This window comes from Nestor notabilis, unplaced genomic scaffold (genome assembly GCF_000696875.1).
Source record: "Nestor notabilis isolate BGI_N333 unplaced genomic scaffold, ASM69687v1 Scaffold32985, whole genome shotgun sequence".
Taxonomy (NCBI): Eukaryota; Metazoa; Chordata; class Aves; order Psittaciformes; family Psittacidae; genus Nestor; species Nestor notabilis.
Window position 1 is genome coordinate 1 of NW_009931136.1, and position 17,750 is coordinate 17,750.

At 38.8% G+C, this 17,750-nt stretch overlaps 1 protein-coding gene across 1 annotated transcript; it reads left to right on the forward strand.

Annotated features, from left to right (window-relative positions):
• Positions 1-5,643: 5,643 nt before the first annotated feature.
• Positions 5,644-13,344, forward strand: CMC2 (C-x(9)-C motif containing 2). The gene is made up of 3 exons (XM_010015745.1): positions 5,644-5,724; positions 10,591-10,662; positions 13,270-13,344. Exons 1-3 carry the CDS (start codon positions 5,644-5,646, stop codon positions 13,342-13,344), a joined length of 228 nt encoding a protein of 75 aa, XP_010014047.1.
• Positions 13,345-17,750: the final 4,406 nt, after the last annotated feature.

The window sequence follows — 17,750 nt, forward strand, 5'->3', positions numbered from 1 at the left end:
GTGGCTGAGAGGGAGGCTTTGCCGGACCCGAGCGGGCTGTGTTGTTCCTTTCGAGGCCTGAAGGAAAAGAGGGACATGTAGGGAAGCTGCCCCCTTCCCTGTCACCTTCTTCCCTCCTACCACCCGGCTGTGGGGAGCCGTGACATGCCCTGCCTGAGCTCGGGGCCGGCTTCTGGGGCCCTGTGCTCACCTCTCATCCTCCTTCAGGGCTCGAGGAGGGCTTTCAAGAGGGCTGTTCTTAGTGACAACGTGGGGGCTGTATTGCAGCCGTCATAAGCTTGCTTTTCCTTGTGTGTGTGTATCCCATCACCAGATTGAGGACTTCTGGGAGCACTGAGAAAGTACAGACTGAAAACAGCGCGGGCTGTTAAGCGGGCATCTGCTCCAGCCATAACTGTTGATAACAGTGTAGGTGCAGCAGCTCCTTTCACCTCATAGCAGAGCTGTGTTACACTAGCAGTACTGACTTCTGCCAAGTGCTGTGTGCCTTCCTCCAGGGGCTGCTCAAGTGATGAGACACCGGCTTTTCCTTCTGATCCTGTTCCCTCAGAAGGGGAAAAGCCGTTCTAGGGAAAGCAAGGGAATTCTGCTAGCAGTACGAGTTTTATAGTGGTCTTGACTGGGAAATTAATGAAGTAGTGATGAAACGAAGCCTGGGCTGGGGAATGCAGCTGAAGTACAAGAACTGTTTGCCAACTGCGAACCAGGAATTTGGTGACAGCACCTCGCCTCCAGTATGCTTTACTCTGACACTGGCTGGGTCTTGTAATTCTTGGCTCTATAGTCTCATCTTCATAGACACAGCAGGACTAGCAAGAGATGGCTTCAATGATCTTTTGTGATAAAATGCTGTATTGTGCAGTGTGACTTGCTGCATGTTGTAATAAAGATATTTTGCCAATTGCCCAGTAACTATGCAGATGCTTATATGAATACAACCTTAAATAATTGCCAGGAGGTGAAAATGCCTTAATGTACTTTCCTTGATCATTTATTTCAGCCAGAAATAGAACTTACTTGATATTCAAGCTGGCGTTCAGCTTGCTGTAGTCATTAGGATAACACCTCCTTAACTTGCTTTACAAAGTATGAAATCAGGTATGATGTAGTTTTACCAGTTAACTACTACAAGTAGTGGGTGAGCTACTTTTCATTATGCTGCTGTAAAGGACATTGAATTTTGGCAGAAAGTGGTCATGTAAGAAAATAAAATCAGTATGAATCTTATTAAAGTTTTTTTTTTTTAATTATTCTTTAGGTTCAGTGAAAGTAAATGCAATCTACATAATATAAAACATTTTAAAGTAGACATAATTTACCCCTTTGCACATCCTTGCTGTTTACAAGTCTTCACAGACATGCGTCTAAATTGTTTCCCATTCTAATATGTAATATTGAAAAACTAGTGCATAGTTCCATAGACTGATACTCGAGGTTATGACTAATTTTTATAAGATTTAGCTAAACTTGGTTTATTAAGGTGAATTTCTAAGTTTCTCAGAAGTGTTGGAAAATTAGGGGTCGTTCTCAATGTGCCTAATCACAACCTTAAGGACAACTGCCTAGAATGATACATTAGTATCTTGATCAGGGAGATATTATCCATGTTATTGGAAGCTAGAAGCAGAGTCCTTACTTTAGGGTTCCCTGGGTTTTTGAAATGGTGTTCATCAACTGTGATTTCTCATTTCACTGAATGACTGATCTGAGTGTTCTAACCTGTTACTATCAAAAGTATTTATAAATTGTATATGAAGGATAATTCTGCTGGAGTGACATGAATGAGAACTTTGGGTAACACCAACCAATTTAGGTGTGGAGCTGAATCCTTTTTTAGGCTAAACCTTTGTATAATCTTACAGAAAACACTAATCATTTGAGTAAACAAAGAGCTGTTTAGATCATAAGTCTTTTTCTCCAAAGCCAAATAGAACAATACTATATAAATAAGAGCTTAAAGCTTTAAATATCTCGTGGTGCTCAGGTTGGGCAGTGAAATGAAGCAGGAAAGTAAATGTTACCCATGGTGAGTACAGTGGCTGTATAGCAATGTGCAGAGATGTACATCGTCTCTTTTTGCGCGGTTATGCTGCCACCTTGTGCTATTCAGTGGTTGCAGCAAATGTGTGTGTTCCGTAATGCTGTGAAAAGGAAGATCTGATTTTGGGTAAGAAGCTTCGTTACTAGCAATGGAGATGCTCTGCTGCAGTTTTTTGTCTTGAGGGTTGGTAAACAAAGGTTTGCATTTTGTTTTAAGAAGTAATTTTTTCTAAGCAATATATGAGTTCATCTGGTGGGGTTTTGTTGTGGTTTTTTTTTTTTTTTTTTTTACAATTGACATTAGAAACTTGGACCAAAAAAACCCCACCCCAATGTGCAACTTTTAAAATGGGAAGATTAGCAAAATTTTGTTTAAAAAGCAGTCTCCTAACATATTTTAATGATGGAAAAAGCCTCTTAGGAAAACAATTACCTAGATTTAAACCTTTCTGTCATTGTTGTTCCCCAGACATGGAAATATTAAGCATTAGATTGATCAGTGAGACTAAAGCAACCTGAGTTCTTTATCCAGAATTTCTGTTAGTAGTTTTCTCAGAGTAATATATATTGCTTATTCCCAATTTTTTTTTTGTGATTTTCGCCCCCTTGCCCCCAAGTTTTTTCATACTTAGATTTTTTATGAGCTACCACCCATATAAAATTCCGTCCATGTGGACTTAAATTCTGTTAAGATTGCAGCTGCTATCTTTATTTTTGATTAGAACACTATTAAAAGGAAATTAAGGAAACAATAGCTTATCTCATCTCTTTTCATGCATGTTTTTGTTACTTTTGAAACTCCTTTGTCTGTCAGAGTCAATCCCCTCCAGGAAAAATATTTCAGCCTTCTCTGGTCGTTTATAGATTACTGTCTAATATGAAACTCCTAACCATAATGATAATATTGAGCACTGATAACACTGTTCAGTCATGAACTGCAGAGTACTTAAGAGGCTCCAGTTAAGCCTTCCATGTCCACTGTAAGATGTTTTGTTACTTTAGTCCATTGGTGCCTACATGAACTGAGTACCACATCTGGTGATTGAAAGATTTTAATATTGAATGTTATTTGAAAATTAATTTCAGGAGCACTGATCTAAGAACTAGTGTGTCAGCACCTCTGATTTGTAGCATCTATCTTGCAAGATGTGCCATTGGACAAATTCATTTGAGCTGTTAGAAGGCTCTTAATTGATGGAATGCACTGCCACCTATCTATTTGTGGCATTGATAGCTTTCATCCACTTTACCTGAGAGTAATTCTGTAAATAATGGCAGTGATTACTAATTTTAGTTTAGAAATAATGAATCTTTCATTGAAATGCTCCCTTTGACTTTCTGGCCTGTGCTGATGTGCATGCTACCTATTTCACTAGGACACTGGCCTTCTTTTCTTCTTCTGAGACAGCCAGCTCGGATAACGGTGTTAGGAAGAGCAGCTGGAGGCTGAATGATGGAGAGATTTGATAATCAGCCGGGTTCATACATGTTGAAGTAATGCACAGTCACTGAGCAGGTCACCCTCTCACAGGAATGCTAACTCTAGTGCTATCAGAAAAATCACTGATAAATTTAAAACATACTGGCTTTGTGTGGCATGCAGTCAAAAGCTGGTGACAATAACACAGCAGGGTTCTTAATCACTTTGCATTTACAGTTGTGCTCCTGCTGTCACATCTCTAGAGGTTCATTTGCTAATTTGTTGAATAGAACGCTTAAGCAACTTGCATTGTTTCTAACTTCTTCTGTACTATGAGTATATGTAGTGTAATATTAGACTTCCAGATAGCATGGGGGAAGATCTTTGAAAGAATTTACTACATGTTTTTGCAGTGCTATATGGAACGCATTCTTATGGGTCTCAAGAGGCTTTTAAATCTGTTTGGATGTTTAAAATTTAGTTCACTTGTGGGAATGTAACTCCTGATAAGCTGAACATATGATAGGAAGTACTGGGTAAATTAGGGTACATACCTCTTCAAGATTAATATATTACTCAAATACTCTAGGAATAGCAGTGTAGAAATATGCTGCCAGCACTGCAGCTCAGTACTGGGACTCTCAAACTGTAAAGTCTGATGATGCCTGCTAGTATCTAGCTGGAGTGTTAAACCAACGGTGGCTACTTAGCATAAGTTGTAGTGGTGTATGCCTGATGTACTGTAGCTCAGAAAGGTGATCTCTTTGGAAGGAGGGGAAATGACAGAATGTTAAGTAAACGAAAGGCATCTTTTTAATTCAGTGGCAGTATGGATCATACAAGTAGAATTTTGTAAGGATGAGCCCATATGTTCTGGTATGAACTGGACTTTTCTTCTTCCCTCCCTGGTGAAGTGATCTTCCACAACAAAAGTGTCGTCTCATTTCAGCCACTGTCATATGATACTTTCATCTGTTTCAGCAAAAGATATTGCAAATTAAAATTACTTGGGATTTTGTTTTTGTTTAAATGGGAGTTAATATAAAAATGTATTTCTAGAATGAAGTTTGCTCAAGCCCACAGAAGCCTGCAGAAAAGGACCTGGGATCGTGGTTAACACGAAGTTAAAACACGATTTAGCAGTGCACCCTTGTGGCAACAAAGACTAACGGCACATCGGGATGTGTTAGAAGCGTAGCCAGCAGGAAGTTCCTGTTACTCCCCTCTCCTTGGGAGTCTCGAAGATACATGTGAAAGATTTTGTTCATCTTTGGGTCCGCAGTCTAACAGAGGTGGCAAAAAACGAGGCAGCAAAGGGGAAACGAAGAGGATCAGGAGGGTGGAAGAGCTGACCTATGCAGCAAGGTTATGGGAGCTTGGCTGCTTTAGCCTCCAAATGAGAAGACTCAAGGGAAACCTAAATGCTGTCTTCCACGGCCTGAAGGAGTAGGGACTTCATGCAGAAGGCAGATCCAGATGCTTTTCAGAGGAGCATAGTGAAAGGGCAGGAGAGAACAGTGTGAAGGTGCAAGAAGGGTCCTTTCCAACTCTTAACCATTTTATGATTCCAACTGGGCATAATTTTAACAAATCATTAGTGTTTTGACTGAGTGATCAAGTGCTGTTTTTAAAGCATCTTCAAAGCTTTGCATCAGGATTTTTAAAAAGCATATAGATAACTAAAAAAGATGCCAGTTCTCAGAGTGCTGTAATGAAATGTCATTGTGCTTCCTGTTCTGATCCATCTTTGCAGAAGGTAAAAAGAAAATTACATACACTTAGCTTATTTAAAATCTAGAAATAAGAAAACTCAGGAAAGTGAAAAGATAACCTGCAGTTCAAGAAAGATTAATGATACTAGGCAGTCCTTTAAAATTAAAATACCAAATGCGTTCTTATGTTCATAATAGCAAGGAATGTAAACTTCTAGTTAACTGCTAACGTTTGGGCTGTGTAGAAGAACAGGCATGTGCTGGTTTTAATTACTTTAAACTGTGTAATACAAATTATACATTTTAAGCTACATTTTGATCTAAAATATTTTTTTTGTTAAAATAATTGTTTGATAATACTTTAAGTGGTTAACTCAAACTTTCTAGTTATACTGTCATATTTTAATGTTGGCAGGTGGAAGTTTTCTCAGATTCTTGCCTTTGTACTGCTGAAATTATCCCTCACTAAAGATGCATCCAGACCTGTCTCCTCATCTGCACACTGAGGAATGTAACCTAGTTATCAGTCTGCTCAAGAAGTGTCACAAGGAGGTAAGGAGTTTTGAGCAGAGAGAAGAGTGGGTGGGTTGGGGAAACGAGTGTCAGGTAAATTAGCGAGAATATTACATGATCATAGAGAGAAAAACCTCCTCTAGGCAGAACAGCCATGAAATATAGCTAGTATGTTTTCACTGATGACTGTGTGTAAAATTTTGCTAGTGATTTCTGTAGGAAGTAAAACATGCCTTTAAATTTCCTGTGCTACAGCTTGACAAGTCTATTTTAAGAACTGAAATCGCTTCTGCACCTTTTAGTTCTCTGTGCCTCTCAAAAAACAATAATACACCAACTTGAAATGCCCTCATTTTGAATGCTCCCAGCATTTTCATATTTCAGCTGTCCACTGGGCAGATGCTTCAATCTATTTATAAGCAGATGTGTTGATGGGGATCCGGACATGCAGAATGCCTTAACATTCAGTGCTTGGAGAGCTAAATGAAAATTACTGTTTGACTCCCATCTTCTTAATAGGCCCCTACCCAACGATGTAAAATGCCAAATTGTCTTCAGGCTTCTCAAGGCTCTTCATTGCTTCAAGAAGATAAAGATGGAATCTTCATTTCACTTGTTTAAAAGCCTTTTTTCTAATTTGCTCTGTAGTAAACCTCTAGATGTAGCAGAGTCAGCCCCTGCAATGAAAGCTGTTGGCAGTATTGTTGCAATATTGTTAATTATTTTCCCTTCTCTCTCGTCAACTCTAAATAGTGTTCTGTACAGATGTATTTCTCTATTAGTGCATAAAAAGTTCAATTTGATAGTTTCCACTGAGGAACAAATGCATTTAAATGTTGTATATGAAAACGATGGCTTACACCATTATGTGCCATTTACGATATTTTCACGTCCATGTTCCGATGTGATGCAGTTGTCCATAAATTCTAAAATACTACATGCGTTAGCTTTACTGTTTTGAGCAGAATTCCAGATTTTTCTTTGCTGAAGTCATTACATAAAGAAAAACAAGGCTGATAATACACAAAATGCGAGAGAAAAAATTTTGCTTAAGAGGTATAACAACACTTCTGCGGAATTAAAAGTAGCATATAAAAAAAATTCCATGGTACCACACTTTCTTATGATTTCTAAATTACAACAATGCAGGGAGTAGAGTTTTGATGCTAAAATTCACTTGCAGTGAGCATGCTTTATTGGGTTTGTTCAGCAATATTTAATTGTCTTTTGTTGGCACTCTTAGTGTACTGTCTTGCAGTGTCAGAATGCTCGAATCTGTTGATGCCATCTCATAGGTAGTGCTTCCCCTACCATTGCATGTCTGTTCCTATGCACTGTCTTTTTTTTTTTAAACTTGATAAAATGTTCTTGTACAGAACACCCACAAGCTTTAAAATGAAAAGTTGTATTCAGTGTATGAGTTATGCTTTCCTCTGAGTTCTAAAATTTTAATTTGCCTAAAAATGCTTTAGGTATTTTGAGAGACTGTAGAGACTTTCTTTTTCCCTCCCTTTTTTTTTTTTAATTAACTATTATAGTATTACAATTATTTTCATTATTGTGAAACAAACTCAATCAGGAAAGAAAATACAATCAGATTTGTCTTGCTTTTTGGTACATACCTAGTTGGGCTTTCTATGTTTTGACTAGAGAATCCGGAAATATTCATTTGCTACTTGAAAGTAATGGTTGACTGTTGTTCATTTGTTTTTAACAATGAATGCTAATATACAGTTATCATAGGCGTTTTTTATAATGTAGCTTGAGTTTGATGGGGAACTGGAACTAAACGGTGTATCTGAATTCCTTGGCAGTAAGTGATTCAAAGGCATCCATTGCCAGTTTGACTTCTGAAGTCAAATTGCTGGACTAGGACTAGCAATTACACAGTCATACACAAGAATTATAGTCTCTTGGTCTTGTTTGAGGTTAATCTTTACATGAAGAAGAATTACATTTGTCAGTCATATGCTCAACTATGAGGGTCTTTGTGCTAGCAGTCTCAGACCAGAAAGAGTGAAAATGGCTTCTTTCACACTCACTTGAGAGGAAGCAATACCTTTTTGTTTAAAATTCAAGGGGAATGTACTGAAATATTCTTTTAAAATTGAAGTCACTGAAATCTGAAGTCAGTGAACTTAATTAGTTCAGTGACTACCTCGTACTATGTTACAATGCCAGCACGTCCTAAAAAGCTTCATCTGCAATTTAAATTAATACTCCTGAGAGATGAAAAGCATTATTTTTTTAATTGGGTGTCCTGTGTGTGCATTTTCACAACAGTCAGTTCGATTTATTTCTGATCTAGAACCTGCCCATTAAATCAAGTTTTGCATCTAGTGAGGAGAGGTTGATGGGGTTCCTTTTTGATGTCATTATTTTGAGTTGTTTGTTTGTTTGAATTATTCTCCCTTGTATGAAGTAAATACTTTAAAGAGACTTCTTTTTATAGGTGTATAGTGAAAGAAATGCATATTGTCTTGCAGTCATATCACTGTAATAGGAGTAATAACTATTTCTGAGCAAATTAAATAGTTGAAGACTGAGGCAAAGAAGTCATTGAGAACCTCAGGCTTCTCCAAATCCAGGGTAGCCACTTTTCCCGTTTCCCTCTGTAGTTTGCCGATGACACCAAGCTTAGCAACTTCATTTGCCAGCTCCTTCAGGACCCATGGATGGATTTCATCAGGTCCCATGGACTTGTTCACGTTCGGATTCTTAAGGTGATCTCAAACCTGATCCTCTCCTACAGTGGGCCTAAGATCTTATTCTCACAGTCCCTGCATTTGCCTTCCAAGACTTGAATGGCATGGTCATTTGCCGGTGAAGACTGAGGCAAAGAAGTCATTGAGAACCCCAGGCTTCTCCAAATCCAGGGTAGCCAGTTCTCCCGTTTTCCTCTGGAGAGAGCCCGTGTTATCCCTAGTCTGTCTTTTGTTTGCTACATACGTATAGAACCCTTTCCTGTTACCTCCGACATCCTTGGCCAGACTCAATTCTAACTGGGCCTTAGCTTTCCTAACCTGGTCCCTAGCTTCCTGGACAATGTCCCTGTATTCTTTCCAGGCCACCTGTCCTTGCTTCCACCTTTTATAAGCTTCTTTTTTCCCCTCTATGTTTTCTTAGCAGCTCCTTACCCCATGGAGGCCTCCCAGCCCTCCTGCTGCATCCCCTTCTAGTTGGGATGCAACGCTCCTGAGCCTGTAGCAGGTGACCCTTGAATATCAACCAGCAGTCTTGGGCCCCTCTGCCCTCTAGGACTATATCCCATGGGACATTACTGAGAAGGTTCCTGAAGAGGCCAAAGTCTGCTCTCTTGAAGTCCAGGGCAGTGAGCTTGCTGCATGCCCTTCTCACTGCCCTGAGGATCTCGAGCTCCAAAATACAGATTCCAAAACATAGACTCGCAAACACAGATTCCAAAGCATACATTCCATTCACTGTATGCACTAGTAAGAGTGGAGTTAGCTTGAAATGTAAACATTCATCTTGAAATGTAGCGTGTAGGTATGGGAACAGAATACAGAATTAAATCTGTATTAGGTAAAATGAAAATGCCGTAAAAGCAAGATCACTTTGTGTTAAAGTGACCATTTATCACATGCAACTGCTTCACAGTGTCATCTGATGCCATTTATACAGCAGAGAGGTATAAACAAGCTAATTATAGCACTGCTACAGTTAAGTGTTTGTCATAATCTTTATTAACCTGCTCCTACTTTCAGTCATGTTCTATTCAATGAAATCTTGTCCACTGTTGGAATTCTTAACAGTGTTCCTGTATTACTTGTATAAATCCATCTATCTGCTCATCAACTAGATGTGCATACATTTCCCTCCAAAATACAGAAGCAACTTCATTCTCATCTGGTTTGTTCTTCATGGCCTTTCTTCCCACCCCCCAATTCATTAGCCCTCTAAAAGATTGGTTGAATTGTTTCTATTGATTGTGTAGCTGTAAATACCTACCAAACCCTCCTCTCCTTCAGGTCTTCTGAATTGCTTGGATGAAAAACTCTGCTTCCAGGTCCTGCCATTATGATATACTGTGGCATGGTAGCAAGCATCACTTTGAGAAAGTAGTCCTTTTGGAAGACTGCATTCTTAGAGTGATTTGATGGCTGATAATATGAAATTGCTTCAGGAAATCCTGGCTACGAGGACAGATTTTTATGGTGGATATCAAGTTAGGGTGGAATGTTTTTGTGAGGATAATGCCTGCAGTTTTTCAGAAACTAGCACTTCAGTATGCGTAAGGCCTACAGTTAGACTGTGTCACAAAGATGGTAAATCCATCTTATTTATTAACCTCAAGATCTGGAGAAACTTAATCCCTTATTTTTAATACTGGTTTTAACATTTCAGTCGTTCAAGCCTGCATCTTCTGGACCAACAACACATTCTCTGTGTGGTTGGGATGATGGAGCGTCAAGTCCCTTGCCTCTTTAGGTCATGAAGAAATAATGAAAACCAAAGCACAGAGGACGTTGCCTCTAGGATGCCTGTAGATACAGATTTTTCTGTATCACAGACCACAGTTCAGAATATTTTTTATACGTTACTCAAGTTAGTGTGAGTGGAAGTTCTAAGATTGATTCCTAGATCAATAAAACATATGTTCAACATTTAGGCTTCCTAGCTTCAGCTTAGGTATCCTGTTTTAGTGTGGTTGTACGACATGGTGACTACCTTCAACTTTCAGCAATGTGGGGGTGATTCACATGAGGTTCAGGAGTAGCTCCAACTTCCAGTTACTAAAGTTACAAAGCATCACTTTTTACAAAAAGAGAAAAGGAAAAGAAGACCAGGATATGTTGAAAAATGTGGCTTCTAAGAAATCTAGAGCTTCAGCAGAAGAAACCTTTGAATTGTAAATGGTTGTTTTTTCTCTCCCTAACTTACCAGCACAACATTTTGAAATTTTTTGGCCATTGCAATGATATTGACCGTGAGATGCGGAAGTGCTTAAAGAAAGAGGTAAGAAACACATCTACCAGTTAAATGCTTAATAAAAAACCAAAGTCCATGGTGTAGAAGTAGAGCTGCTTTTTACTAAGTAGTACAATCAATAAATGTAACCGCATTCTGGAGTGGGCATCTGAGACCAATTTTAAATTCTTTTTGATAAATTTGTCAGGTAAAATCTGGCTTTAACAAATGGCACGTTCTGTTTTTGCATATACAAAAATAGGCAAACACACATTTTAACTGGCACTTGACAGATTGCTGCTGAGTTTTGTCTTACTTTTTTAGTAGTGGTATTTGCAAAGAATAGAACATAAAGCAGTGATGGTCACTTCTGCATAAGTAACACTTGTTACTGAAGTCATTTATAGTGACTGAAACTACTTGATGAGTTGCTGAGTTAGGCTCTAAATGAAAATATTGCTGCTCAGGACCTACTCATTGCTATATTACATCTATAGATAGAAAGGAATGGAAGACTTCAGGAGTTTAAGCAGGTTCACTGGCTAATAGGCACATTTTCAGGAGAGTATCAACTGGTCTTTGTATTTGTGGTTGTCATGCCTACGTGACAAAACACATAAATGAACTTTTCACACACCTTTTAACTTGAAATTGTACTTACTGATTTTGACACCAATTTCACAGTTGTATCTAAAAAGGGAAACTTCAAGTGCCTGATAGCCTGAACAGTTTGGGCCCCTCTTTTCCCTCTGTCAGTCTATGGGAATTAATTTCACGTGCTTGTGCCAAATATCTTTTTATTTCCCCTGTAGCAAAGACCTGGAAAATAAGTTTCTTTCCATGCAATCTATTTTTCATTGTTCCATTGAAGCCTTCACATTAAAAGGAGTTCTTGATGTCTATATTTGTCTGTCTTCTTAAAATATAGATACATTGATATGCCATTAGTAGGAAGCCCCTGAAAGGCTGTTCATAAGTTTAGAATAGGTACAGATGTAGCTTTTAAATACACATTGTTCTCATTCCACATAACATGGATGGGTTATTGAAAAATTAAATATTGGCATGGGAAAAAGTTAAGCATTCTTTTAAAGTTAAGTAATGTTTTGAGCCATTATTTCAGTTACAAACCAATCAGTATAATGGGTGAATGTCCTGGGTTCAGCTACAGCAGTCATTTTTTCTCCTTCTCAGTAGCTGGTGCAGTGCTGTGGTTTTGACTTTCAGCCTGGGAACAATGCTGATAACACCGATGGTTTTAGTTGTTGCTCAGTGATGTTTCCTCTGACCAAGGACTTTCTCAGTCTCATGCTCTGCCAGGGAGGAGGGGAAGCCAGGAGGAAGCAGAGGCAGGACAACTGACCCAAACTGGCCAAAGGGGTATTCCATACCACAGCACGTCATGCCCAGTATAGAAACTGGGGGGAGTTACCCGGAAGGCCCAGATCGCTGCTCGGGTCGGGCTGGGTATCGGTCGGCGGGTGGTGAGCGGTTGTGTCCTTTTCCCTTGTTATTCCTCTTATCATTATTATTGGTAGCAGCAGTGGTTTGTATTATACCTTAGTTACTGGAGAGCTGTTATCTCAACCCGTGGGAGTTACATTCCTCCGATTCTTCTCCCCATCCCTCCAGGAGCGGGGGGAGGAAGAAGGGGGAGGAGTGAGCGAGCGGCTGCGTGGTTCTGAGTTGCCAGCTGCAAATCCTTTCCAAAATCAATCTCCTTAGTGGTTTATTACATTATATAGAGTGTATTGAGTATCTGTGGGTTACTTGGGTTTTATTCTTGATACCAGTTATTAAAAAGTTGAACAAATGTGTACTTTAACTTAAGGCCAAGAATAACTTGCTTCTCATGAAATATATATATCAGATCATGCATTGATTTTTAATTTTTCATTTCTTTCAGCCATGAAAAGGTCTCCTTTTTGGCTGTAGTGAAAGAAAGTTGGGCTTTTCAGTCTTCAGGCCTTTGCTAGTGCAGGGGTATACTTGAAAGCATGGTCGTCTTAAGTGTGTATCTAGACTGTGAAGGCTTTGATTCCATTTTACACTGGAGTCCCATCTCTGTTGTGTTTCTTTTTTAAGCCATAAAATGAGCCCCTGAAGTGCCTTACCCTCATTCAACCCGAATTTGTCTTTCTTCCTTTCATCTTGGTATAATACTTTATCTGTGCATATAATTAATGACCAGGATCAAAAATAGACCAAGTCTGTGATGACAAATCCATGTTTCAGAAGGCAGATGAGCTAATCAGTGTCTTTTGAAGGAAAAGAGCTTGACCTGTGCTCTGGAATAGCAGCGATACAACATTTTTCCTAGTTCATGTGTGAAATGTAGCTGTCATACATAAAATGGCTGTATAATTAAGTTCCTTCATGAGATTAAGTGAATCTTCTTTATTGGAGCATTCTAATACTCTTTCATTTAATAATTGCAAACCTAGAAACATGTTTTTTAATCAAATAAATGTTAATAAATATTAATTTTAAAGTGAAAATGAACCAACATATAGATACTAACAAGAACTGCATTTCTAGTGCATCAGTCAAAGATATTGTTTCTGTTCTTGAGTAATACACTCTCTACACTTTTAAATTGGACTTGTCTATTTAATGGTAACAGCTGATCTATTAATTTCCTTGTCTGTCTTCCAGTATGAAGAAAACAGGGCCAGGAACCAGGCGAAGCGACGGAATATAATTAATGCTCGGAAAAGCTCGGAGGAGTGAAGTGGTTCTGTAGCTGGACAGCTGCACCTCAACAGGGATGCTCAGTTGGAAGCTGACACAATACTTCCTTCCCATCACTAATGCTCAGCCTGCAGTTTGTGAAAAAATAAACACACCTGATACATACTCACTCCCAGCAAGGCAAACAACGTGGAAAAAATAAATATAATAAAAGATCACTTACAGCTTAACTTAATTTTTGACCTCCAGAGGAAAACATTGTGGCAAGTCTTTGTTCTGGCAGTTTAGTTACAGTTGTTAAGTAAAGAGGAATCGGTGTGTGTGGAGTATTTGTGTTTTTAAGGCTGCTGTATTCCCTGCGTTGTGCTGAGTTGCATTTATTTCTTTGTGTTTAGCAGTTTCTATTCCATATCTTGTTTTTTATTTTTTCTTTTTTCCTTTGCAAAACACTGAGTGACCTTTTCCATCACTCTTTTTAGTGTTGTGAGAACACTTCTTAAATGAATTGGTAAAAAGACATTTTAAACAGATGTGGCTTGAAATTGGAAATTGCCTATAAGTAATAATTGGAGTTCTAGTATTTTTACTTGAGTTCAAATGATGAAACTACTATCTTCCACTGAGAAGACTAAAAATCCTTCCTGCCAACCATATGTACAGTGTATGCTGTTGTAAGACAATTTGTTCATCACACCCAAAGCTTTAGAAATTCAGAATGGAACATTTCCAGGGATTTACAAAGCTTTGCCATGATTTTTGTTGAGTACAATCAGTGTGTGCTGAGTGATTTTTGAAGAGGAGTGCTGCCAAAAATACAAGCTAAATAGTTCTTCCACATACTCTGGTACAAAGGTGAAGTGCTTTGCCATTGAAGGAAAACACACTGAAGTGAAAGAAAGTGTATCTTGCCTTTCAGTTGGGCAAGCCAACGTGTACTTTGTTAACCAAGCTGCCTCATTAGCTTACAAGAGCTATTTATTTCCCATGAAACTACAGAAAGTTCTCAACAAGTCTCTGAATTCTGAAGATTTGGTATTGAAACATAGGCTGGTTTGTGCAGCAATGGAGCTGCTTCTCTGGGTGTCTGCTGGGTTCACCTTATTTTTAAATGACTTTTCTGACCTGACAACAAAGGACTTTTAAAAGAAAAACACAAATCCAACAAATTTTATACAGCCAAATATACCAAGTGTCATGAAACCTTTTGGAAGAAAAAGATGCCTATTCTACAATGAATTCCATGTTTTGTTGCAAGAACCATTGTTGACACTGTCTTGAAATTAGTATGTGCATCTCTCTTTGGAAGAAAGCTGTATTTTGTGATCAATTTTGAGAGGTTAATTAGAATAATTTTACTTATTTTTTCAATACCCAAATGGACCCAGTTAGCTTGGTAAAATTTAACCACAAATGTCAGTGAAAGCTCTTTAAGAAAAACTGAAGCAATTGTTTCTGCATCTTTTCACATGCTGCTTTCTTACGATAAGTAAATGGTGCATTATTTGAATTAAATTCTTGAGTGGCTGGAAATGGTGCAGTCTTCGTATTGGTAGTCTTCAAAATACTTTTGAAAAGTGTTTTATAGTGAAGTTTCCTAGCTGGGAACTCTGCATCCTCCTCGATCCTTCTTCCATTTGGATGACAAAATCTGTTTCAGGCAAGCTCTTAATAGGATTTGGTTGTGCTTGTAATCTTTAAGTAAATAAATAAATGGAGAATTGTCCTAGAGATTGGGTCGAAAAGCTGATACCTGAGTGCAGAATCACTGAAGATATTCTTTCTTTTATCAGCTTCTGTGAGTCCGGGTCTTTCACTAGAATATCAACAAAATAAGCATTCAAGAGCTGCTTAACACAGCTCATTAGTCAGAATCATGTTTTCAGAGATCAGTGCGCTTAATGAATGAAAGCCCAAATGGCATGCACAATTTCTATTGATACTTTGAACTATGTTTAGCAATAAACCTATTTTACAGATAAACCTTGTTTACCTAGTGAAAGTATTACCATGTTCATCCTCCTGCTTCTCTGCTAATTGCCTACTAGTAGTGTGGTTTGAGATTGCTCATTGATTCCTGGGCTTTTGTTCCTTTTCTTTTTGAGAGGGGGGTTATGTTGCTAATTTGATCTTGAAGCTGAGACACACTAGCGTAATAATACTTACAATTTGTCTGGCAGAGAAAGAAGATAAGGGTGAAATGCTAAATGCAGTTTATGTTGTCCTAAAGTAAGCTGAGTGATGAGTACGGGATGTGTTGGGTGAAGTAAATCTTATCTGTAAGGACCTGGAAGCCACTTTATTGTAATGTCATTTGTGTACAGAAGCATTTTCCCCATTGTGCCTTCTGAAAGAGCAAGTTTGAGAGAAGAAAAAAAGGAAATTCAGTGGTGTTTTGTGTTGTGTCGTGTATCAGGAGCTCTTGGGCATTTCACGTGGGAGAGCAAAGATGGGGGAAATACAAACAGAGTGGGCAAATGGCAGCTGTAATAGAGACCTGGTGTCGTGGTTCAAGCTGAACCCAGGACACCTGGCCACAGCAGTGAGGTTTTTCCGTGTTCGAATGCTGCAGACGTATAGAATAATACACGGACAGGAGGAATGCAGAGCAAGGGAGTGATAACTACCCAGCAAAATCCCTCCAGCTCACCAGAAACACCTGGTAACGCTATCGATGTGTATTTTCTCTTGCTGGAAAATGAAATACTGACATCTTGTTTTCCTTGTTTTTTTTTTTCAAGCGAAGATATTCTGCTGAATAGCAGCACCATAATGTAAGTACAGCAGGGCTCGTTCTTGCTCTGGTGTTAAGCTCTGCCTGCAAAGATCACTGTACTGGTGCTGAATTCTACTAGGAATAGCTTGAAACATTAGTTGTCTGTCAGGGGAACTTAATGTGAGAGATATTTCAGTGAGTGCTCGGTGGCTTGCCATGAATTAGCTGAGGACACCCATCGCCGGCAGCGAGCACCCTGGTGCAGCACAACTTTGCCTCACCAGCGCAATCCCAGAGCGTAGGCAGCACCTATTGCATGTGTGTCATCCCACGCTGACAGGGAGACAAGATCTCAGCACATCACCCCCTTTGTATAATTACCCATCTTTATCCATCTTTATCCTTCAGATGTGATTTCTTGACATTAATAAGTAAGTTGATAAAAAGCTGTAACACTGGGTTTCGTGTGTTCTTTCTTTATACCATTTAACATCTCATCTCATGTATGGCTTGCATCTCTTTTGCCTTGCTTTTGGACTTTTTGGCATCAAGGGCCAAAAACGTGCCATACCCGCATAGTTCTTTCTACACCAGGATTTGAATCCAGTTTGACTCCTAAGCTGCAGCACTGAGTGTTAATATATCATGAATATACTGTTTGTCTTCTCTACTTGGTAACACCCTCAAGGAATTACGGCAGAGGGATTGCTCACAAACAGAGGGATGAGCCGATGGCGAATTTCATAGGTGTGCATAACTTTCTGAATATCAGGGTGTACTCAGAAAACCCCTGTAAGAAATGTAGTCTGGGTGCACCACAGGACTGACTCATGTGAATAGAATGTGAATAGCTATTACTAAAATACACATCAGGAGAGTTAGTTGTGCCTGCTGTAGTTGTGAATCATTGTAGTGAATATTTCCAACGCGTTGTACATTTTGCTCTATATCTCATGAATGTACCATGTCTTCGACAGTCAGGCATCTTTTGGTGTTGGCACTGCCCGTGCTTTAAAAGTGTATGTGACATCTAATACAAAACCTTCGTGGTATAAATGAAAACCCATTTCTGTGGAATACCTAAAATAACATGAACAACAGGAAAACTGTGATATCTGAATCTGACGGCTTAATTAAAAATTAATTATTAACACTTGTGCTCAAACAAAGGGGATTCTCCACCAGGACAACATGACGGATTTTAGGGCTGTAGACTAAAGTTACACATTTTATTTTATTGACATTGACTAAAATGGAGTATCATAGCAAATCTTAGTGGTCCCTTTAGATTCTCTCTTTATTTTACAGAACCTTTCACTTGTAATTTGCTAATTCTAATTCTGCCTGGCACTGCAGGAAGAACCTGACGAAGTTAATAGCCTGTCCTCTTTCTAGAGGTCTTCTCATCACTCAAGGTAAATAGGTGTTGGTGTAACTGAGGCCCAGTGGTAACCGCGCTGCTCATCAACAGAACTTGCTTCATGGGAAATGATCTACTAATAAAATCTTTTGAGTGAATATTAAATTTACATCAGGTTCCCCAAACCTGTTTAAATTGCACTGTACCAAAAATACACCAATGGGAACATATATATTCAGCCTAAAAATGGTTCTTGTGAACTGTCATGCTTTAAAATGATCCTTTTGGACTATTTGGTGACATTTTAAAGGCTGTGAACTGTGAAGTGAAGCGATTGCTTTAACCGCTGAGGGTTTTACTGTCTTTGTAGGT

Coding starts and splice junctions, on each gene's coding strand:
- CMC2 (XM_010015745.1), top strand. CDS start 5,644: ATGCATCCAGACCTGTCTCCTCATCTGCACACTGAGGAATGTAACCTA. Junction 5,725..10,590: donor TCAAGAAGTGTCACAAGGAG/GTAAGGAGTTTT, acceptor CTAACTTACCAG/CACAACATTTTGAAATTTTT. Junction 10,663..13,269: donor GGAAGTGCTTAAAGAAAGAG/GTAAGAAACACA, acceptor TCTGTCTTCCAG/TATGAAGAAAACAGGGCCAG.